At 36.9% G+C, this 22,253-nt stretch overlaps 2 protein-coding genes across 6 annotated transcripts in view; one reads left to right on the forward strand and one right to left on the reverse strand.

Moving 5' to 3' along the window:
* OFD1 (OFD1 centriole and centriolar satellite protein) overlaps window positions 1-21,705 on the reverse strand; it is a 34,561-nt gene extending 12,856 nt beyond the window's left edge. The window contains exons 1-17 of one of the 4 annotated variants that reach the window (XM_040533298.1): window positions 21,436-21,705; window positions 21,257-21,313; window positions 18,852-19,052; window positions 17,901-17,969; window positions 17,787-17,814; window positions 17,014-17,121; window positions 16,170-16,306; window positions 13,927-14,100; window positions 12,182-12,288; window positions 11,218-11,337; window positions 8,570-8,643; window positions 7,797-7,888; window positions 7,441-7,630; window positions 6,606-6,736; window positions 6,131-6,242; window positions 3,973-4,584; window positions 2,884-3,016 (exon numbers count right to left, since the gene is read on the reverse strand). In XM_040533298.1, the coding sequence (XP_040389232.1) occupies window positions 2,884-3,016; window positions 3,973-4,584; window positions 6,131-6,242; window positions 6,606-6,736; window positions 7,441-7,630; window positions 7,797-7,888; window positions 8,570-8,643; window positions 11,218-11,337; window positions 12,182-12,288; window positions 13,927-14,100; window positions 16,170-16,306; window positions 17,014-17,121; window positions 17,787-17,814; window positions 17,901-17,969; window positions 18,852-19,052; window positions 21,257-21,313; window positions 21,436-21,531 (2,441 nt within the window). In that variant the 5' untranslated portion in view covers window positions 21,532-21,705. Of the gene's footprint in view, window positions 1-2,883; window positions 3,017-3,972; window positions 4,585-6,130; window positions 6,243-6,605; window positions 6,737-7,440; window positions 7,631-7,796; window positions 7,889-8,569; window positions 8,644-11,217; window positions 11,338-12,181; window positions 12,289-13,926; window positions 14,101-16,169; window positions 16,307-17,013; window positions 17,122-17,786; window positions 17,815-17,900; window positions 17,970-18,851; window positions 19,053-21,256; window positions 21,314-21,364 lie in introns of all 4 variants that reach the window. The other 3 variants (XM_040533328.1, XM_040533308.1, XM_040533318.1) reach the window with 3 other exon arrangements.
* Window positions 1-22,253, forward strand: part of TRAPPC2 (trafficking protein particle complex subunit 2) — a 29,776-nt gene that overhangs the window by 2,890 nt on the left and 4,633 nt on the right. The window contains exons 2-4 of one of the 2 annotated variants that reach the window (XM_040533488.1): window positions 7,856-7,860; window positions 21,651-21,709; window positions 21,858-21,967. In XM_040533488.1, coding sequence (XP_040389422.1) covers window positions 21,875-21,967 — 93 coding nt within the window. In that variant the 5' untranslated portion in view covers window positions 7,856-7,860; window positions 21,651-21,709; window positions 21,858-21,874. Of the gene's footprint in view, window positions 1-7,855; window positions 7,861-21,586; window positions 21,710-21,857; window positions 21,968-22,253 lie in introns of those variants that run through there. The other variant, XM_040533480.1, reaches the window with a different exon arrangement.

The following is a 22,253-nucleotide window of genomic DNA, read 5'->3' on the forward strand; positions in this document are numbered from 1 at the left end:
AGAGCCCTGCCTCATTAAGATCATTACACACGTGTACTTCCAAACAATTTTCAAAATCTGTTTTGTCAATGTTGACGACCAAACCCCGGACTGTACCTTACATCAATGCTTCATAACACAATATTGATGTGCCAATCAACACCAAATAAATTGCAAGAGTTATACTTAAAATGACCATTAGAGTCAAAAAACAACCTCCACTATCTGTTTTATTAATGTCTAAAATTAACTTCTGAGCCTAAAACCGGTAACAACCCTCACAATCAACTTCTTCAGTCCCACATGAAAAAGGAATGGTTTAGATAATAATCTGCCTTATAACTCTAGTCTTCCTGTCTGTATTTATTGGCTTCCTTCATACCACTCACATTTTTAAACACAAATAAACAAGGATCTCCTAGTCACAGAAGCAATTGTTGTTCCCCACTGACAGAGGCCTAGCTTAATGGCTTACTGGTGTTACAACATCTTCTTTTCTTTTCTTTTCACATAAATTCCCATTGCCAATTAAAATCCGCAGGTCATAAACTAATCCCACAATGCACATCAATGATGTGGCATTTGCTAATAATGAGACTAAATAACTGGAAAAGCCCACACATGCATTTCTCAAATATTTCATGCAACAAAAAACAGTCCAAGGCACAAGAAATTCCAAAATACTCAACAAAAGAATGTTTTCCCTGTTAAGAAAGTCTTGGGAAAGCAGCAAGTCCAAGAAAGCTATTGGGACTATATATCCTTGCTTTGTCGTGAGGAACCCAGGAAAGCAACTACCACCCATAGGCCCTGGCCTGTTCTCTGTAACACAACTTGCTCCTACTGCTTACTGTTCCCACAGCGTATTTATTCCCTTTTGTAAAGCTGAGACTCCACAACATCCTTCCAAGAAGTATGCTTCCTCACAGCACTGAAGCATTTTCCCAAATAACCTTAACATGGAGGTTAACACAACCTTCAGTTTGTAAGTTCTGTCACAATACAGCAAATCTGATGCATACTGTAGAAAATGTGAATGAATAGACAAAGAAAACAGCCACTTAAAGGCAGACACCAAGCTAAGTCAGAACTAATCTCACAGTTTCTAGAAATCCCAACAGCTTCTTTTCAAGGCCAAGAACTTCAAGGATCTCCCCAAATTCTAACGATAGCAGAGATCCTCTCTACATTAAATGCGCACGAAGGACTGGATAGCAAGAAAATAAAGCCCTGTGAATGCCAGCTAGAGCTGCCCCACGACGAACCATCTTTCTTCAACCATCAAATCTAGAAGGATGTCTAAGACTCATTCAAGTGCCTTTTCCTGGGAAAAAAACATATTATATATGAAATACTCATTATTTTTTTTCTGAAGACACGTACTCAAGATTCTCAGTCTTGGAAAGTAGATTACTTTTTTGGAGTTACTCAGCATAGATCTTAAAACACACAGGAAAAAAGAAAAGCTCTGCTACCTTTCTCCTTCCTACGTGCAAGGGAGACTGCAGATTTCTATTCTGAAAGAAGTTATACAGGCACAGGAACATACTTTTCAGAGAAAAAACACATCAGCATTACAACTTTCTACTGAAGTGAGAATGTACAGCAGTCTTGATTTACATTCTTAAACAAGCATCAGAAACTACTGAGTTTCAATCAGCGGAGGAAAGGTCACTGATGTGAAAAACAGAGATATGATGGAAGAGAATGAGAATTGCTCAATGAATTAGTGGTGGTAGGTTTTTGTTGTTGTTGTTTTGTTTTTTATTAAAGGTTTTTGTGTGTATCAGATATAACCTTGATAGCTTTTGAACATCAAGCATATGCAAAAGGACTGTTTTGATATGGGATAGATGAGAGACTGTCACTACTTTGGACAGGAATTTGTGATGAGTTTGTCATTGAAAAAATAATTTCAAGTCATTGAAACATGAAGTTTACCCCTTTCAGGTCTCAACATTGTTTTCTGAAATTAAGTTTGTTCTCAAGTCAGTCCACAATTTCAGCAGGACTTCTCACTAGTCTTATCAGGACCATATGTATATGGATGACACAGAAGCCTACTAGAAGAATCAAAACTGCTAAATCCCAATAGAGCTCATGAAATCAAACTGCTAAAAATATGTTCACATTCAGTTAATTCACACAAGGGCAAAAACATACCATGTGATAACTCATTGGCCACTGTAGTACCTTCATTTTCCCATTTGCAGCATGTTACAGGCAGATGGTCCAAAGTTACTGGACACCAAGAAAACTCAGATATATCTCCAAGAGCTTGATATTGAAAGTCCTTACCTGCCAGGCTGAACTGAACCTACCCATAAAGATTACCACGTCTAAAGTCAAACACACATTCCTCACACATTAAAAAAATATAATTTCTTATTAATCAAGATTTTTCAAAGCTCTTATACAGAATTAAACAACTGACTTGCATGCCACAGATTTACTTTTAGAAAGCATGTTTTCCAAAATTAGTGATTAACTGAATATTAATTTGTAAGCAATGAAACTTTCATTCAGCTGTCTGAATGTGGTCTTCTGTGTAAGGAAATAAGATCAAACTGAAGGTCTAACTGACACAACAAATTTCAAGCACTGCACAACTTGCAGCACTCTTGAAATACAAGGATCCACACCACACTTTGCTTTATGTAACAGCATCCAGTGGTTTCAAAAGTTCATCAGAACACTGACACATGAAAAGTTTTAAATGGAAAAAAGGGAAAGGGATTGGGAAAGGGAGAAAATATTCTAAAGACGGAAATCCCTATCTGTCTTTAGAACAGTTTTAACTTATAAAACCATGGCTTGTTTGAATTATTAAAGCAGTTATCACCATGAACAGATGTATGTTGTGTTTTTTTTAATGTTAAAAATGTTGCTTTGTAAATGATATACCTGATTTTCTCTCTGTGACTGGATGGTGAGGAAGAAACAGACTCAGAACATGAAAGGACGTGTGGCTTTGAAATAGGAGAAAGCACCTGGTCAACACTCTGCTGGGAAGAGGCAAGGTACAAGTCACTAATGTCTGCAGAATAAAAAAAACATATAGTTTATATTAGTCAGTATTTATCCTACTACTTCTCAGATAAGACTTTTTCACAACACATGCATAATTACACTATGCACACACTGCCACTACAGGGAAGTTAACATCCAGACCTCTAGGGCTAAATACGAATTTTCTTGTACTGGTTATTTCGAACAGGGTAGGACCTGATAATGAAAACAGCAAAATTTGCTCAAACAGCAGAGTCTGTCATTTCAAATCTGCCAGTGACCCACACATAAAGAGAATTAAAAATAAATAAATAAAGTAAGAATTTAACAGAAGCCAGATGAAGCAGTCTTCATGTTACTTGTGCACATGTAACTACAATAGCTACATGAAAAGATAAGAATATAGATGATTAATTGTAATTACATAGTTTTAATAATGTCCCAAAGCAGTTATATTGAATATCAGCTTTTAAAAGAATCTCTGCATATCACAGGATTACACTTGTTGCAAATACTATGGAATAGTCTCATCTTTAATACTACCTGAATTGAATGCAGTGTGTGTAGCCTCCCTCCATGTACTTCCTCAGTGACAGTTTCCACAAAGAATTGATACTCCTAACAGCTAGCACACTTTGTCTCTGACTTTCCCTGACTTCAGGCAGCATGTCCTTACTGTGAGAGTGAGCAAGCACTGGCGCTGGAAAGGCTGTGGATTCTCCCTCCTTGGAGATCTTCAACAACAACCTGAAGATGGGCCTGGGCAGCCTGCTCCGGGTGTCCCTGCTTGGGCAGGGCTTGGAGCAGGTGACCTCCAGAGGTCCCTGCCAGCCTCAGCCATGCTGTGAGTCTGCGATTTTCCTGCCCCTTAGCAAATAATGAATGAGTGAAAGACTATCACTGCTAAATCTTACTGTTCCAGTCATGCAAGAGGAACAATAAGCACGACTCCAGAAAGGTCCCATATTAGCTATCATAACTTACCATCTGAAAGTTTCTTATTACTAAGAACTCTTTCCAATTTGGAAACAGGAGTAGAAGAAAGGCATCTTGAAGAAGGTGTTCCTCTGTGTGGTGGCGTTGAAGGATTTTTAAAGCCATCAGGCTGCCCAGATCTTCCAATGTATTTTTCACCTCTCGGACTGCTCACAGGGGAATGCTGGGAGCTAGGATTATCCTCTAAAAGTTCATGCTGTGTAGTCAAGGGGGCTCTACCAACAGCACACTGTAGAAGTAAAGGGGACTGCATCTTTCTCGGTGTTCTGCTTGCAGCTGTATCCTGCATTACTCTGTGTTGGTAGTTTCTGTAGGCTTCTTCCAAATACTCTGCCTCTTTTTCTAGTTCTTTTATTCTAGCCCGGGTTTGCGCCATACACTCCAGGTCAGAATCTGGAGAAGCACTGCGCGTCTGTAACTGCTGACGGTAGCCAACTCTTGGCACAGCATTTCCCTTCACGACATCACTCATAACGGGATTCTTCAGGAATGTGCTGTCCACATAGATATCATGAGGTACAATTCTATCATCAATGAAGTCAATGACAGAACGATCAACAAGCGAAGGCTTGGGGTTCCGATACACTTCATTTTCCAGAGCTAAATGACCAAGAATGTGAGTGACAGTTAAGACAGAGAGATGCACATAGCTAAACAGAAATAATAAAATGTGGCATTTAAATTCCAATTTGATCAAAATGATTTTAACATGCAATTTATTTAAATTTTGAGAGTTTAATGTATTGGTTTAAATGTGTATTTTTATGTAGTTCCATAGCTGCAAGTTATCACTGATATTAATTGTATATACAATTATTTCATGTAAAAACCTACCTGAAAAATACACACTTACTAAACATTCTTACACTGTTACTTCTTAAATCATGTTTAAAAGAATAATAAAAATGTCACCACGCAGGACAAATTATATCCAATGTTAAAGGGTGATGGACACAGGGCAGGCCAAAAGTCCACTTCTATTTAGATCAAAAAGAACTTGGGAAAAAGTAACATAATATAAATGTAATGTGTTTTTTTGTTTTTTGTTTTTTGTTTTTTTTTCAAATAAGTATTCCTCAAAAATTATCAGTTAAATGGAAATTTTCGGGGCTTTCTGCTGCCTGGATTGCACTTGTGTGTTTCAGTAAGCAAAAGACCCATCTATAGGGCTGCATCATTCTCAGCAAAATGACCACATTATTTTCATTCTACCTGAATGGTTTCTTCAATGACATCCTTAACTCTGATGCAAAATGAAATTCCATGCAGTACTTTGTCACTAAATTAACATATATTTGCTGTTTTCATACTGATGAATTTCCAATTCCAAATAGTACTGAGAGTAATAACACATATGAAGATGTACATATTGGTCTAAACAATCATATAAAGTATTGCATATACTGAACTACGGTGGAACACATTGTATGTAATGTATAATCACTGCAGAATTCAATTACATATTTTAAAATAAAATATATGTACCAAAACTTGAATTTATCATACTTGATATCAGTTTGACAGGCACCTTTAGAACACCATTTCTTCAGCAGACTGAATTGCTCTACAAAGCGCCTTCGTCTTCTTAATGACTATGCGAGGTGCTTAAGTTATTAGCTTTGATAACAACTTTAAAAGTTAGGTTTAAAATTGTGAGATATGCAATATAATTTCAAACTGATTATTCTTATTATGAACATTCAAGAATCAAAATGCATTAAAACACAATTCTCCCCCTGGAAAAACGTGATTATGTTATCACCAAATATTAATGTCTTTATACTGAGGAAAAACATAGGCAATAAAAAAATTATATAAAAAAAAAGCAAGAGTGTTTATCAATATGATGAGAGGCGCTTTATATATATAAATATATATTTATTAATGATCGGGGAGGAACACTTTCCCTTCCTCTTATATGTTTGCTTTCTGAAAGGAAGGAAAGTTGTAATCAGGCTGCATTTTAAACTGGGCTTTTAAATAGATTTTGATTTTCAACTTGAAATGTTTCAATGTTTAGACTTGAAACTACTCAGTGGTGGCATATCACTTCCATGCAACTCTAGCTCTTTTAAGCATCTGGAAGTTCTTATCCTGGTTAGGTAAGTGAACTTTGTAAAGGACTTCTTTGGTATAAGACACAAACCTGCCTGTGTTTGTTTCAACTGTAGTTTCAGTTCCTCAACCTGCACATTTAACTTCCTTACAGTAGCTTCAGAGTCCAACAGTTGGGTCTTTAACTGGGCAGCACGCTCAACCTAAAGATCAGGGGAAACAAAAAATATAATTCAAACAACTAGAATAACCTGAACTGTTTGAATACTTGTGTCCTTCTAATCGTTTTTCAGGTCCAGCAAAACCATATATATACATAGTATCCCACTGAAAGCCAGAGCTGAAAACTTAGTGGCTTGGAAAGATTTACTTTGGTTGGTTGTTTTATTGTGGGTGGGGTTTTTTTGGTTGGTTGTTTTTCTAAGTTGTTTACATAAAAATAAGCAGAGAACAAACCATTCCCATAACTACATGCAGAAAGAACAGCCTGCACAGGTACACAGATAAACATTAGCAACATGACAAGAAGAAGAAAGAACTCAAATTATTAATAAAGAATCATTTACCTCACTTTGTAGCTGCTTTTCCAAAAACTGCTTATCACTTTCAAATTCATCTAGTGCCAGCCTCCTGGAACGTTCTACCCTCCTCAGCTCTGCCTGGCAGGCCAGGTGCTCCACTGAGGGCTGGGACAATTCTTCCCGAAAAGAGAAATACCAGACAGTCAGACAGAGAATGACAAGCGTGCACTTTTCTATAAGATACACCTACAAACTTAAAGACGATTTATTTTCAAGCACATAACAAAGTATTTTAAAACTAGGCTTTGTTTGAATAAAGTACCTGGGGATTTTTTTTCCTTTTACAAAGAACTGAAGGGGTTTTTTTAGCATAGTTTTTTTTAGTTTTAGCATAGTTGCTTAAGGACTAGACCCAGATTTTCCTATTATGGAAGAAAAATACACATTCCTACCTAACTGGGTACATACATCTCTATTTTCTAGTAATCTCGGATGCACATTAAAAATACACATCACTTGCTAACTAGTCAGGTGAACCCTTAAGAAAAAAAAAAAAAAAAGCAATGTTCCTTTTGCCATTACTAAGCATACTAACACTACTGTTGGAAATATTGTACTTCTTTTTTTAAAAGATGAAAGGGATATTCCTTGTGTTATTATTATAGCTACCACTTAATTCAGGATTTCTATTATACAGACATATTGAAGAAAAACTTCTAACATCTAGGACTTTGATTCATTTTACACTAACATTATTTGGGGTTTTGTGCAAACTACTAGTAAACATAATACAAAGAATGTATTTTAATGAAGAAGCATTTCTAAAGAAATACTTGCAGGGAAACACAAACAAGAAAATTACTAAATTATTCACACTCACTGTCTCGAAGATGCTGGTTCTCACTGCGAGTCTCATCCAGCTGTTGCCTAAGTAGTTTATTCTGCACTTGGAGCTCCAGTTTCTCCTCCTTTAGCAAAGGATAGTCTGACACCTCTTTCAGTTTTTCTGTCAACAGCTGATTCTGTTTATTTACCAACAGAACCTGAGCTTTCACTGACTCCAAATCCAGCTGCAGACAAAGAACAGTTTAGAAGCTTATGAAGTTGTTTCTCAAGAAAAACTGTTACTTACTTTTAATACTATTTAACAGTGAATTTTATTTCACTTTTTTTTTTAAATGTAGTTCAAATGCACTCATTACAATACAGCTTCTCTAAATTCATGCTTACAATTACCTCAAGCTCTTTTGTGCGCGATACAGCTTGCTTGAGTTCCTCCTTTTTTGAATTAATAGCAACGGCTTCTTCATGCAAAAGCATAGCCTTCTCTGCAGGAAGGATTACAAATGCTGAATTAAATTAATAGATAATTATATTTTAAAAAGTATCAGAAAAAAAATAGTTTAAGGTGCTAAGTCCAACATTCAGTTTAATTCAATGCTTAAAAAATGACTGAATGTCATGTATGCTTACACACACCTCCAAAATTAAGTAAATCACTGGGTGTGCGTGCATATATGCATGTGTACTACTTCAGAACTAATTAAATCAAATTCATACACACAATACATCATTTCTTTCACATGACCCTAACTTAGAAGTCTAAATATGCTATCTGTCCCAGCTCTCTTCTCAAGCTTCAGTTAAACATCTTGTGTACAATAAATATAGAAACTGGCAACAATTCAACCAGAGTGTTTCAGAGTTCAATTACAGAATGAATGAGCTGCTAGAACTTAAGAGGAATCTGGGAAACTGAAAAAGCAGGAGGCCTTGCAGCCTTCATGTGAAGCACCAGCTCGTGGTTCCCACTATATATTAAACTGTTATACTGCAAGGAGTTGCTGACCTGCCATCGGATCCTGCTACATGTTTTTCAAAGACTAGGTTAATGGCTTTTTTGCCACTTACACCAGCGTTACTGAACGCTGTTACTGTGTAGTAACAAGTGTTTTGATCCTAGGTAGTAAATGCTTTAAAGAGCTACTTTATTAAACTCAGATGGTTACCTTTATTTTTTTTCTCATCTTCAGAAACTTTATTAGTTCTGGATATGTATTCTTCTCTTAATTCAAGCTGATATCTAGAAGTAAAAAGAATTATGTGCCCAAAGTCTGTATGTATACATGCACATGTGTTTGTGTAAACTCTAGTCTTTGCCAAAACTAAGCTATAATCACACAATTATTTGTTTTGCACAATCATGTAAACAGCTGGAAAGGGTCCTGCCACTCACTCTGTTCAACCACCTGCTCAAGAAGCAAGTCAACCACCAACATCAAATCAGGTGAGCCATGTTTTTTTCCTCAACAACTCTTGAAAACCTCAAAGGAAGTAGAATCCACCACCTCCCTGGGTGACCTGTGCTAATGCTGCGCTACCCTCTCAGTAAAATAAAAATTTCTCTATGTCCCACCTGAACCTCTCAAGCCAGGGTTTATTGGCCCAGTCCTGTTACATTGTCTGGCATTTGCATGCTACAAAATACATGAAAAATAACTATAAAAATGAGTGAAAAATTCAAGCAGCTGTGGGGTACAACCAGATCATCTAGGCTCATCTGCAACAGGCTAAAGAAGCTGCATTCCCTCAACTTGTCCTCATAGGTCACATTTGGTAGTCACATAAGGGTCTTGACAGACCCTTACCAGGCACTCCCCAATTTCTCCACAACTCTATTGAACTGAGGAGCCTAAAACTCAGTATGGTATTCCTAGTGCAGTCTTCACCAGTAGCTTAAGGGGACAGTAACTCCCCTCAGTTTGTTGGCCGTGCTGCTGCTAATGTCACCCATCATGCTGTTTGCCTGATTTGCCAGAGCATGCTGGTGGATCACAGTCAGCCTGGCACTCACTGTAAATCCTGTGTCCTTTTCAGAAAGGCAGCTGCTCGCTCCGTTCCTTTTCCCCACCTGCACCACTGCGGAAAGATACTCTGTCCCGAGAGCTGAGCTTTGTGGTTCTCCTTGTTAAAATTCCTGAGATTTATGTTGGCACCATCCCCAAGCTTATCAAAGTCTGTCTGCATTGAAACGCTGCCATTTGTCGTGGCAGCCATTCCCCTTAATTAAGCCTCGTGTTCAAAGTTGCTGAGGATGCACAGTGTCATCACCCAGATCACGGATGAAGGTACTGAACAGTACAGGACAGTACTGGCTCCAAGGGCGCTCTGCATGCCATCAGCCACCAGCTAGACGCTGAGCACTGCCCAGATATACTGCTATTCACAGCCCAGTCAGCCAACTGTACTGGTCAATTTTATGGCAATCTATAGGAGCTAAGAACGAGCAGCATTTTGTATGACTGGAACAGAAATTATAAACACATTTGTGTAAATGACCTGGACCAGTCAGATCCTTCTTGCAATTATTACTTTTAAAGTTTATCCTAGAAATAAAATATTCCTTTCCCAACAAACATCATTATTTCTATACAATAAATAGCAGCTCTGTGCTACTTTTCATTGAGGATTTGGGACAAGGATTTTATCTTCCTGAGCACTTGCAGCTTGTCTAAAACACTTTTTAAATTGATAGAACAAGGTAAGCAACTGTTAATCCTTAAAATAATTTCCCTTTCCTCATGAACCAAAAGCACTTTACAAGTATTATCTGTAACTAGCTGTTAGCGGTTAACTGGATAACATAAGGTACGAGGGTAAGCCAATTAGCTCAGCATTTCATTGTTCTCTGACAAAACCGTGTTATCTACTCAGTTCCAGTTGAGAAGTCATTCTTATCAAAACCTACTCTTTACATCTTTCCTCTGCAATTTAAATAAAGACACGCTAACAGAGATTCTACTTACTGTTTACTGATGGCTGATACGAACAGTTGATACTTGGCTTGCAAAAAAAAGTCATGATACATCAGTCATTTGGTTTACTTCCCTAACTGGAAGACTTTCATGCCATGATATAAGCATGAGCAATAACATACTGGGAGCACCTGCCTGCACTGAGGCATCAAGGAACCTTCAAGTGACCACAGCACTCAAAGCAAGTGCAGTAGCAAAGGATATATCCACTGCAACACCTCAAAAGCGGTCACAGATGAGTATTTCAAAGAGCGTTTCTAGGCAAATTCTTTGAAACCATGTTCAAGGAAATTACAGTCATTAAGACAGGGTGATCTAGAACAGAGACCCCCAAAATGTGGAGGCATTAAACCTTAATGAAGAACTAATCTGTTTGCAATATGGGCTGGTGTGTCTCGCACCCCTTTTCCAAGAAATCTCCAACACCTCTTTAGTTAATTTAACCTCCATGCTTCTTCTGTGTCCATAGAAAGGTCAGTTCTTTAAATTCTGGTCAAACAAACTCACTAATACTGGTTCAAATCCTCTTGTCTACACATGCAACTTATCTGACATCTCTTCCCCATATAACAAGGCAGAATTTAAGCCACAAAAATAATATAACCTATAATCAAAAGAGAATTATTTTCTATAGCGAGCATTTTTTGAACCTGAAAGAACACTTTGTTTCACTATCAAAGAGATAAAATATATAAATAATTCTAGCCAACTAAAACAAGAACATAAGTGAACATTTTAAAGTCCTTGCTTTGTTACGTTAGTCAAATAAATCCTCTAGAATGTATTATTCTGTTTTCATAGGAATTAGTACATGTCCTATTAGAGACAAAAGAAAAAATTACTTTAGAAGTTCAGTCTTAAGCTTCTGGTCATAAGACTCCTCTATGTTCTTCACAGCAACCTCCCGACGTCGAAGTGCATCATCAATAGTTTTATTTTTCTCTTCCTGAAGTTTCTGAGTGCTGAAACAATCATAAATATACAAAGACTGATTACAAAGCCAAAACTTAATTTTTTTACGTATATGTTTTTTTTCTTAAAATAACAGTGACATCAAAGGCTGATGTGTGTGCTAGGAACACCTTAGAAATTTAAAATTATGATCAGAACCTGTCACTGCAATTCATTAAGAACAAGGAAATGTGACACAAACTAAATTGCCCTAATTAAAATCCAGTACCAATCAATTATGAAGCTATCCCGGGGTAACCCTAGTTCAGCTTCCCACACCAGAAAGCCTTCAGAGATAGTGCTGAGCGCTATCAGCACCCTCTGCTGGCTTGTTAAAAAAAAAAAAAGCCACAAGTTATTAGCGTGATGCTTATTTTGCTATATAAAACAGATGACAGAGTAAGTACTAGTAAAAACCTAGCCAAAACCAGTTTAGTTATTTTCTGATTTAACCAAGTAAAACTCATCGTATTAAGGCTAAAAGTCCTAGCAGTAGAAAAAATAAGACTAAAGAAACAAAATATCATATACATGCCTCATGACTCAGAATTATATACTGTGTCAGTTGTTTTGTTTTGTTTTTAATTTAAGAACTTCAAAGCAAACATATGGTTCCTTGTCTCCAAAGTCATGCTGCATTATTCTGGTTGGATGAGAGGGAACAGATAAAAAAGCTTCTCTTTGTATGGGGTACCTCTCATAACAGAGGCAGTATACAATACTGTTCAAAATGCAAACACAACTTGTGGGGTATATAAAAATCTATTTCAGCTTCATAGAAGCAGCAACATCATGAAGCATGCTTTGTAGAAGAAGAACAACATGTAGCATTGTATATGACCTTCGGCAACTTACATTTCAAATGCCTCGATTCTTTGCTTCAGTTCTGCCTCTCTTGTCCTCATGACTTCGATATCTTTCAGCAGACTCTGTCTCTGAGCATACACTTCCTTTGCTTCTATCTGAATCACAAAATATTATCTTTAGTTTTACTTCACACTGTATACAGTATCTATCATTTAACACATTCAAACTTTCAAGGACCTTCTTGAGGCCCCTGAGGAATTCCAAAAATTATTAGTCATTCATAGTCATAATTTTATGTAACATCCAGAATTATATTATTATAATTATAATAATATAACTATAATAATAATAATAATACTTATTATAATACTATAATAATATAACTATTATAATTTTTTAATTCCTCTTTTCCTTTTACTCTGAATAAAAACGTTTTAGATAGAAACACTACTGGCTGCCAGCAAACACTTTCCATTTAAGAAATTACACTGACTAAAACTTATATAAAAGGAAAAAATGGTTAAACAAGTATTTACAGAATAAACATGTTCAAACTTCTGAATTTTTAACAATTTTGCATGTTCTTTTGCATGTTTTGCATAAACAAAAGTGAAAAAAATGCCCCAAAATTGATAAAACATGACTTGATAAACTGATAAAACAGTCAACTAGCAGTCTGTTATTGAAATTTAATTTATATAATCAAACTGTAAAATTCAATCATGAACATGCTAATACCAAAATCCATATATCTTTTTCTTGTTATTTTAATTACTGAATTGATTTCATGTCCACAAATGAAGATTGATAGCATAAAATAGATGGTTTTACTTGTAAGCTTCTAAGAACATAACAATGAAAGAATTTCACATAGCACTGATAAAATGTTTAATTTTCAGAAGGGAAAGAGGTCAGTAGTAGCTACATATATACATGTATACAATAATATAAAAATGTTAATGATAGTTTTGTTACCATCACAGGCTCTGAAGGGACAAAAAAAAAAAAAAAAAGCCCAACCACACCTGAGCAGAAAGGTGATAGCAATTGTAGATGACTAAATTATTTGGACAGGAAGGCCTGCTGCAGACAGCAGGAAGATTGCCAGGCAAATAGGCAACAGAATAGCAAGCAAACTACTCTTCCAGAAACTGAAAAGTAATAGATATTGAGTGAAGCAATTTAGAACTATATACAAATTATTATATACTGCAGTAACAGTTACTATGCTGGCAAAACACCAAGAGTTAACAGCCCAAAGGAATAACTCGTCAACAAAAAAGAGTTGAAAGAGAAACGTGATATTAGCCTAGAGCAAAGACAGTGGCTACTGAAACTCTTCAACACCTAATGACATAGAAATGTCATGTCTCTAACACGTGGACTGTATATTCCATTTAGTTTAAAGTTCTTCTTAACAATTGAAAGGATTTATAGTACAACTAAAAGCTATGTTTTGGAAATAAAAGAGTAAACAGTCCTATAAACTATTTAAAAAATCTCTGTGATCTGAACTTAGCGGTTATTAAAACAGATTAAAAAGTATCTATTACAATTCAGCCCTATTTAGCGGAACTGTTCCTTTCCCAGACAGCTTTACTTAAATACTTACCCATAGTCATCCTTGTATTTGCTGAATGTGTTCTCCTATTTATGAGAACAAAAGTAAATTCCAAGTTTTCACTAACAAGCCAAACGAGAGCTGAAGGTAAATCTCACAAAGATAAAAGAACAGTTTAATTGACTCACGCATCATTTTGTACTAGATTAAGAAAAAGTATCTGGAACTTTACCTCTTGCTGTTTCTGAAGCCTCTCAATAGCATTCTTTTCACGAGAAATCAAGGCTTCAGCCTTTGCTTGATGTGTTCTTTCTAACTCATACCGTAGCTCAGAGATTTCTTTGTGGGTTTGCGCTTTCTCCTCCATTTTAATCTTTGCTATTTCAACTTCTTTAAAATGTTCTAGCTTTTACATAAAAGAGGAAGAGAGGGTTAAATAGTGTTTTTTTCAAAAGAGCAAAGACTATCCCTCCTCAGACAATTCTAAATTTCTCTCGGATATTTCCTGTTAGGATATTTCCTGATAGGAAGTATGATGAAAATAAAATACTGTGATAAAAGTATCTCAGTAGCACACACTATTTGCATGTCTCACATCATTTCCATCCATTTATCTAGCATCCCAAAACAGGTCTTACAAACAATATTAGGTTTAGAAAACAGCAAAACAGAGACCTATGAAGAAAAATTCATTGCAGGAGTGCTGCTCTGCTTGCAGGTAGGGAATGGCCACACTCTTTGATTCCTCCTCTGCCACAGTCTCTATTTTTGCCTCTTTCTCAGAGAACGGCTTTTGACTGGTGCTACTAGGAACAGCAGAGGCAGACCTATCCAGAATCCCTGAGGAAAAACAAAATTTCATCTGGACACAAAAGAAAATGCGGAATGTGTAACTCCGCATTAGCACAGAAAGAGAAGTCCTGACTCACACTTCTTAGCACAGCTGAGAAAAGTAAATGCATACAAAAAGGAAAGTATGCATTTTGCAAGTGCACAGAAGAATTGTAGGAACCATGTGTCCCTAAAAAGTGTGAGGTGCAATATACGCAAGAACTACTGGGATTATAAAGAATTATAGTAAGATTTAATAAAATAATAAAATTATTATTTTAATAACATTATAATAGAATTTTGGAAGAAGATGGAGAGCATACAAGAATAAAAGAACGTGCGAAACAATGAGCAAATTAGAAACGAATGACAGGAAAAGTTTGAGACTTCAGAAAACAAGGATATTAGAGAGGGGAAAAAAAGCACACTGGGAATGTCTGATCAAGGAATTCAGTCCTATAGGCACAGATTTGTGAAAAAGTAGAAAAAAATGGTGAGTCGGTACAGCCTCACTTGTCCATACACAAACTGGGCTAGAAATACCCTACAGTAACTCACTTCACATTGCTAAGGATTTACATTCCATGTAAAGTTAATTGAATTTAGAAGTGATTTATATCTGTTTAAGCCTCCAGTTTTCTGCTTTGCTTAAACTGAGACAAACTTAACACACAAATTAGCATTTCTTACATAACAAAAATACAGCACCTACCAGGGATTGAAGTCCAAATGAAAAACGGAGATAAAATGCACTGGCTTTAGTTTAAACTCTCCATCTCTCTATTTTTCTATCTTAATAATTATGGCTAAACTGTTTTCTTCAAACAGTTTATATGCAGATGAGTGCCTTTAAAAAAGTGTCCCTAAACATTCTAATTGATTATCAGTGAAAAAAAATTTCTATTGAAATACACAATTCATCTTGACAAAAAATAATGGAAAAAAAATATTTAAATAAACTGCAGTACATTCTATCTGCTCCATTTTCCAGGCATAAGTATTAATCAACAGACTTTGTGGCAAAAAATAAAAATAAAAATAAAAGTATTCTTAAAGTAAAGGACAGGTCTCCAAAAGAGCTTTGACTTTAATTATAGGAAGAAAAAAAATGTGGAATAATTCAAAATATTGTGCCTGTTACGATTTTAACATTTCTGTGCAATGTTTTGTAATAGTATGTAAATTCTAATCAGTATTAAAAAAATAAATTGACCTGTCAAAGTATACAGCAGCAATTCATGCCCCTTGGTTGTAATGCATTATGCTCAAATTCAAGCTTCAAGATCTTAACTGGGAATGAAAATAAATAGTATAACTATGAAAAGTAAACATTTTCCCATAAAACAAAACAATCAAAAAGCAGAATTTACCAAATTAAGACAATCAAAATAAGAAAAAGTTGTGTTTCCAAATTAACACCAGAATAAAGAGCTGAACTGTATACATTAATCAAAAGGTAAATGACAACATACACGTGAAATATCATCAAATTAACAAATGGTATTTGATTAACTTAGCCTTTTGTGTTAGATATAATTCATGATGAGACATTTTTCTTCAAGTTACCTTAAGTATTAAAAGTTTGTAAGGTGTAAAGTCAAAATTCATAAATTTCTCCCTCAAATTCAATCACCAGAGCAATACCTCTTGAGCCATTTCTGCTTGAAGCTGCTTCTCTATTTCTTTCCTATATTCATGAAGTTTTGCTTCTAAAGATTCATACTTATAATGCTGGGGATAGGAGCCTGCAAACTGCTCATCAATCAGCTGAAGCTTCTCAGCTATAAAAAGAGCAACATATCCATCATAATTTAAAAATAAATCAGTCATCACAATTATCCTACCAAAGACTGTGCGATTCTGTGTCTCTATGAAGTACCTCAGTGTACATAAGTATCACCTAAGACCTATGTGGTACAAAAGCTGTGGCAGCACAGAAAAGCCATTTATCAGCTCTATGCCACAAAACATATCTGTAAGAGGAGGTACTTAGCTGTTCAGGCATGATTTGCGGCATATATAGTCGTTCATCCTCTTTGCATCCTCTAGAATTTTCTCTTGTGTGCAACTTCTACATTTTTGTATTACTAATAGTGTGCATATTATAATTCAAAAACTCCCACTCTATGCACAACGAACAGAAACACCATCATACACAAAAGCAATGCATGCAGTTATAATTAAGTTTTCCAGAACACATTTCAGCACTTAACATTTACAGTCCATCTAAGAAGTTATAGCTGTTAGCTAAACACCTAAGAAAACATCTGTGTAATGAAAAAGAAAAATAAAATAGCAGGACTTCTGTCTTATTTTAAGCAACAATAGGAAAAAATGTAGAGTGATATAGGTGTAACATTTATTTATTATTACTTTAGGTTGTATTTGAATAAGCAATGAATTAATACCATTCATACAATTTATTCATCCATATCATTCACCAATATGAAAATATTTGGGGAGACTTTATTGCAAAGATTGTACTTACCAAGAGAGTCTCTGTAAGGAGGTGTTGAGGTTGTCTGAGTTTCTGTGTCACGACTTTCCTTACTTAGATGATGCTCTGTAAGTCCCATCAAAATCTGCATGAGAAAACCTTTCAAGATCCAATAGATTAGTTACTTCTCATTTCACACCAAAATTCAGTTTTCTCACCTGTAACTAATGAAGTAATTTTCACTACACACAGAAAACCTACCCAATTTACTGAAAGAACCCAGTGAATATTAAATAAAAATCAATACTAGCTAACTATTGATTTTTATTATATGCACTCCATCTTATTCTGCAAAAGCTGTGCTTTTACAACTTTTCCTTTCTTCTCTTTCTCTTTATTTCTTTGACTTCCATGGTCATTTGAGAGAGCAGGTTATTATTACTGTAATTATAATGACATTAGGGAACAGTGGTTTCTGAAAACCAAGTTACTTCAGGCTATTTAATATAGATAGGTTTCATCGTGCAGACATAAGAATTATTTCTTACATTAAGAAAACGGAAAGCCTACTAAATCTTCAGCTAGTGTTTGTAGTACATGTAATCTAATACAGTCAGTTATAAACACAAATCAAAATTTGAGCTTGTCAACACTTCCACAAAACATTACCTCTAGTATTTGGTGTACTACAGGTTTCAAAATATTAAATCCATACTACTCCACATCAACACATACTCAAGGAATCTGAATATCTACTTCTCACATCTTAATAAAAATGAAGGTGACATAATTATCAGTGTGTATCATGTATAAATATCTTGTACCTTTATTTTCCTTCTGAGTTCCCAAAGTCTGTAAGAAATAAAAGACAGCCTGTTAGCCAGGCTCTTCCACCACAACTGTAATTTTAGCTTATCTTCAGAATCAAAATAACTTACCAGTGATTTGTAAAAATTGGATTTCGGATTGATTCTCATTAATTGAAGAAGATCTTGCACAGACAACAGCTTTTAGGGAAAAAACAAACAAACAAACAAACAAAAACATAAAGTTGAAAAGGTTAACTACTTTAAAAAATACTTCAAATATGTAATAGCAGCCATTTTACAGTTGTAGAATGTTTTAGATTTGAGAAAGATCAAAATAAATAATCACCTTGCAAAACCATTTTCAAACACTTAACTGTTCTGGAGCTCCATTTGCTTATCTGTTACCTAAGAGACACGGCAGTCAATGTGTAGTTCCATGACCACCTGAAGCTGTGAAAAGAGAGGGCTTTGTTTCCTCCCAAACCTGGATGCATGCTCTCGCTACGTTCCTTGCCTCTATTTTGTTTTATCATATAAATCAGATGAGCTCGCTAATTGAAATGACAACTAGCTACTCACCAGCTCAAAAAATTCATTTTTGGTTAGAAAAAATTCATCACATTATCACATACTCATAGAGGAGAAACAAATACAGGGCAAGGACCGCGCTTTTCATGCAGAACTTGTATTTAGGAACAGTTTAAACCGATCATGAACCACACTTTCAGAGAACTGAATGGCCAAAAAGAGGCTAGCTTTAATCAGGATCAGCTCCCCAAGTGGCCTGTCACGTGGCTCTGCAAATTGTCACACCAAACAGAATCACACAATCACACCACAGCTTTGGGTGAAGCGAGCTGAGGTTAAGAGGCTGGCACTACTACTTTCCTGTACGGTGTCCTATTGTGAGTCTTCATGTAAATAGACCTGAATATTGAAGTCTTTTATGGAGAGGATTTGAAGCTGTACTTGCATCTGTATTTCACTGTCACTAAAGTGGATTTTTTCCAATTCTGTTGAAATATAACAAGCCCCCAGAAAACAAAACTCCTAGAAATCTTAAGAGATTGCTGAACTTACCTTCTTCTTCTCTAATCCACTTTCTGGAAAGAAGACAGAAAGCGAATACTCATAGCCACATCTCTGCAGATGATCTACCACCAAACTGTTGGAAGCCGTGATCAAAAGTGAACTGTCATCACTTGTAACAGTCTGTGGCTGAAGTTCTCCACTTAAAATTGGGTGCATCAGTTCATGGATTAGCTGTTTTCGGAGCTGTGTCTGACACAGAAAAGAAACAATAGAGTTAGTAACAGACAACCTGGGACTGTAATGAGAGCTTTATTCTTCAAAAACCATGGAGATCTCATTCTACTTTTACATGTTATATTACAACCCACACACCAGAATTGGGCAGCCTAATGTTGGCAGAATTTAGAAGAGTGCCTTTCTTCAGAATACTCTTAATTGCACTAAAGTGATCTTTGACTTTCCCTCAAGACATATTGGGATGTAGGACTGAGAAGTATTATACTCAGTCAAAAGTTTCACATAAACTCCACTCCAGTACTCCTAGCTTCAATGTTAGATCACTGTTTTTTTTTCCTTCTATCACTCTTAAACAAAGCCCATCTGATGTGGCTTCAGCTTCACATACACTTGGAAAACTCCCTAGTCCTCTTCTGAGTCCTATATCAAAAAGCTGTTGATTCCACCCCAACAGCAGATGGGAAAATAATGGGAAATTCAATGTCTTTAGAATTAATTATTTTGTAGGGAAGCAAAAGGGTACTAATCAAAAAAAAACCCTACAGGCACTAATAATAAATTAAATTGTATTTATTATAATTTGTTTTTGTTATATTAGTTACAATAGAGAAAAAAGGCAACCTAAGATCAGAAAGTCTCCCTAATGTAAGAGGAAGAAATAATCACTTTCACTATGCAATTATAGAAGTTGCTTAGGGCATACTACCAAATCATGAGAGAAATAGTGTTTTAAGCTTTCAACAGCACTATGCAACAGTGACAAAGTTTCTAAAGCTGATTAAAAAGATAGTATGTTACCGAATGGGATGAAATACTAAATGCTTACCAAAACTTACCAAAACTAGATCATATCGGACTACCCTGATATTTAAGCACGGCTTTCTGCGGAAATGAAGCTGATAATAGAGAGAAATGAAGAAAACTGACAAAATCATTTCCCTTAATTTCTGAACTTGTCCAGTTTCAACAAACTTTGACACAGATGAGGTCCCAAAAACAACTGAGCCCAGCAACCTCTTGCACATCTTGTGAAAAAACGCAGGGGAAAAACACAGGGCTATATCCCTGTCCCTACTAAGGGAAAGAAAGGCAAAAATCACTTGTTATACTATCATTATTCTTTTTGACAAGAAACACTTGGCCATTCAGCACATCTATAGCTTCAGATACAGCCTGCCTCTTACCAGCAGAGGTAGTCAGAAAAGACCATGGGAAAGTTGAGAGTATTCTTGTTGGAAGTGTGTTTGCAGGAATCTGTAAGATACCCAACTATACTAGTTCTTCAGCTCAGAGAAGCTACAAAATCTAGGATAGATAATCTTCTAGACAAGGAAAACTAAAGCAGGTAAATGGACTTAGATAGCATGTCACTATTAGTTAAGTCAAACAAGATGGGAAATGGTCCAATCATTGCAAGCTTATTATAGAAACCACTGAGGGAGAAAACAAGTTGTCTTGAACAGGAAATTCTTAGCTTTGAGATTATCCGTCATATTCTTGAAATATACAACTTGATTTTTTTTTTTTAAACTGTAATGAATTTGACACAAAAAGAAGGAGCTAAAAACATAAATGATGACATAAAGCTGGGAATAAAAAGTACACCAAGATCATTATGTCATAAAAAAATACATTCAGATGTTTAAACACCAGCAAAACTGAAACTGCATGAAATACAAAATTTCAACATTTAAGGCTTTATACAAATTTCTGGTACGGGACTGCTTGGAGACAGCAAGAAGTGGATGTGTCATTCAAACAATGACTAGCAGTACAGTTGTAACATGCCTCAAGAAAAGATACATGCAGCCTTCCAAAGAAAGAGGAAAGAATTCATGAAGAGCTACTTAAGGATACTTTCAGTACAAGAAAAAGAGGCAGACCAACTGCAAATAGGCCACAAATCAGAACTGTGTCACTCTTGAACACAACCGTCCTCCGAGACACTCTCCTGAGCAAGTCCATACTGGAAGACATTTGCCTGAACAAGTAGACAAGAGGAAAATAGCTCGACTAGTTTTAAATAGCTTGGGACTACAGAACTGGAAGAAAATTAACAGAGTAATTCATGCAGTGTGCTTGCTTACAGCAGTAAACAGACAAATTCTGTGATGTAAGGAGTCCTTTCCGATCCTGTTTTCCCATTTACTCCTCTCCTCCCTGCCTGACACTCTCTCCAGCACGGTACTTTTAAAGACCCGCTCTGGGCCACTAACCTTCCTGACAGAGCCTGAGACTACCGAAAGGCACTTGTGTTCAGGAAGCACGCGTTTCTGGCAAAAAGAAAACACAAACTGTTACGAATTATGCCATAGCACCAGCACCGTGCGTGAGGCGAAAGGCGAGGCCGTTTGCCCCGCGCGGATCTCGCTGGTTGCAGCGGGATCAGGCGCACCTTGAGCGTGTCCAGCACCCCTCGCTTCTTAAAAGCCTGGTACAGCCTTTTGCGGAGCTCATCCTGCGACAGCGCCTCCCTGCCGGCCGCAGCCATCCCGAAACGAAAAGAAACCCCCCAAAAATAAAGAACTCAACAACCCCCCAACAAGGGCCGTTACTGGCGGCAGGCACTCCGCCTCCCCGGCATGGCGTCACGGCGGCGCCGGATGCGAGCCGAGCCCTTCCGGGCGGCTGTTGGGAGCCGTTGGGAGCCATTAGGGCCGGTAAGGCCGGTAAGGAGGTGAGGGGACCCGGGGTGGGTCGGGGTCGAGGTCGAGGTCGGGGTCGGGGTCGTCTTCGTGAGGTGGCTGCGGCTCACAGGGGCGTTGGGCGCGGCCCCCGCTGTGGGGCCTGCGTCAGGTCCCTGCCTTCCCCCCCGAGGTGCCCCGCTGTGGAGAATGTCCGGCAGCTTCTACTTCGTGATAGTCGGCCACCACGACAACCCCGTCTTCGAGATGGAGTTCCTGCCTCCCGGGAAAGCAGAGTCCAAGGTGCGTGTTTCCCCCATCGCGTTGTTCTCCCCGCCTTTAATAATTTGAGCGACCCGCTGCCGAAGGTGTTGCTGGTGTCCAGGGCTTGCTTCTGGTACAGAAACGTTGTGATAGGGAGCAGAACTCTGCAGCACTTAAATCTCCTAAAAAATCTTTGCCAGACTGTAGTAGTTCTGCATAAAACGTTGTTTCTTTAAATATTTGATGCTGTGTTGTGGGGGATATATATGCCAGTCATGGTTCAGTCATTGCTCGTAGCGTGTGCTGCTTTTGTAACACCAAGTCA

The sequence above is a fragment of the Cygnus olor genome, chromosome 1 (assembly GCF_009769625.2).
Source record: "Cygnus olor isolate bCygOlo1 chromosome 1, bCygOlo1.pri.v2, whole genome shotgun sequence".
Classification (NCBI taxonomy): domain Eukaryota; kingdom Metazoa; phylum Chordata; class Aves; order Anseriformes; family Anatidae; genus Cygnus; species Cygnus olor.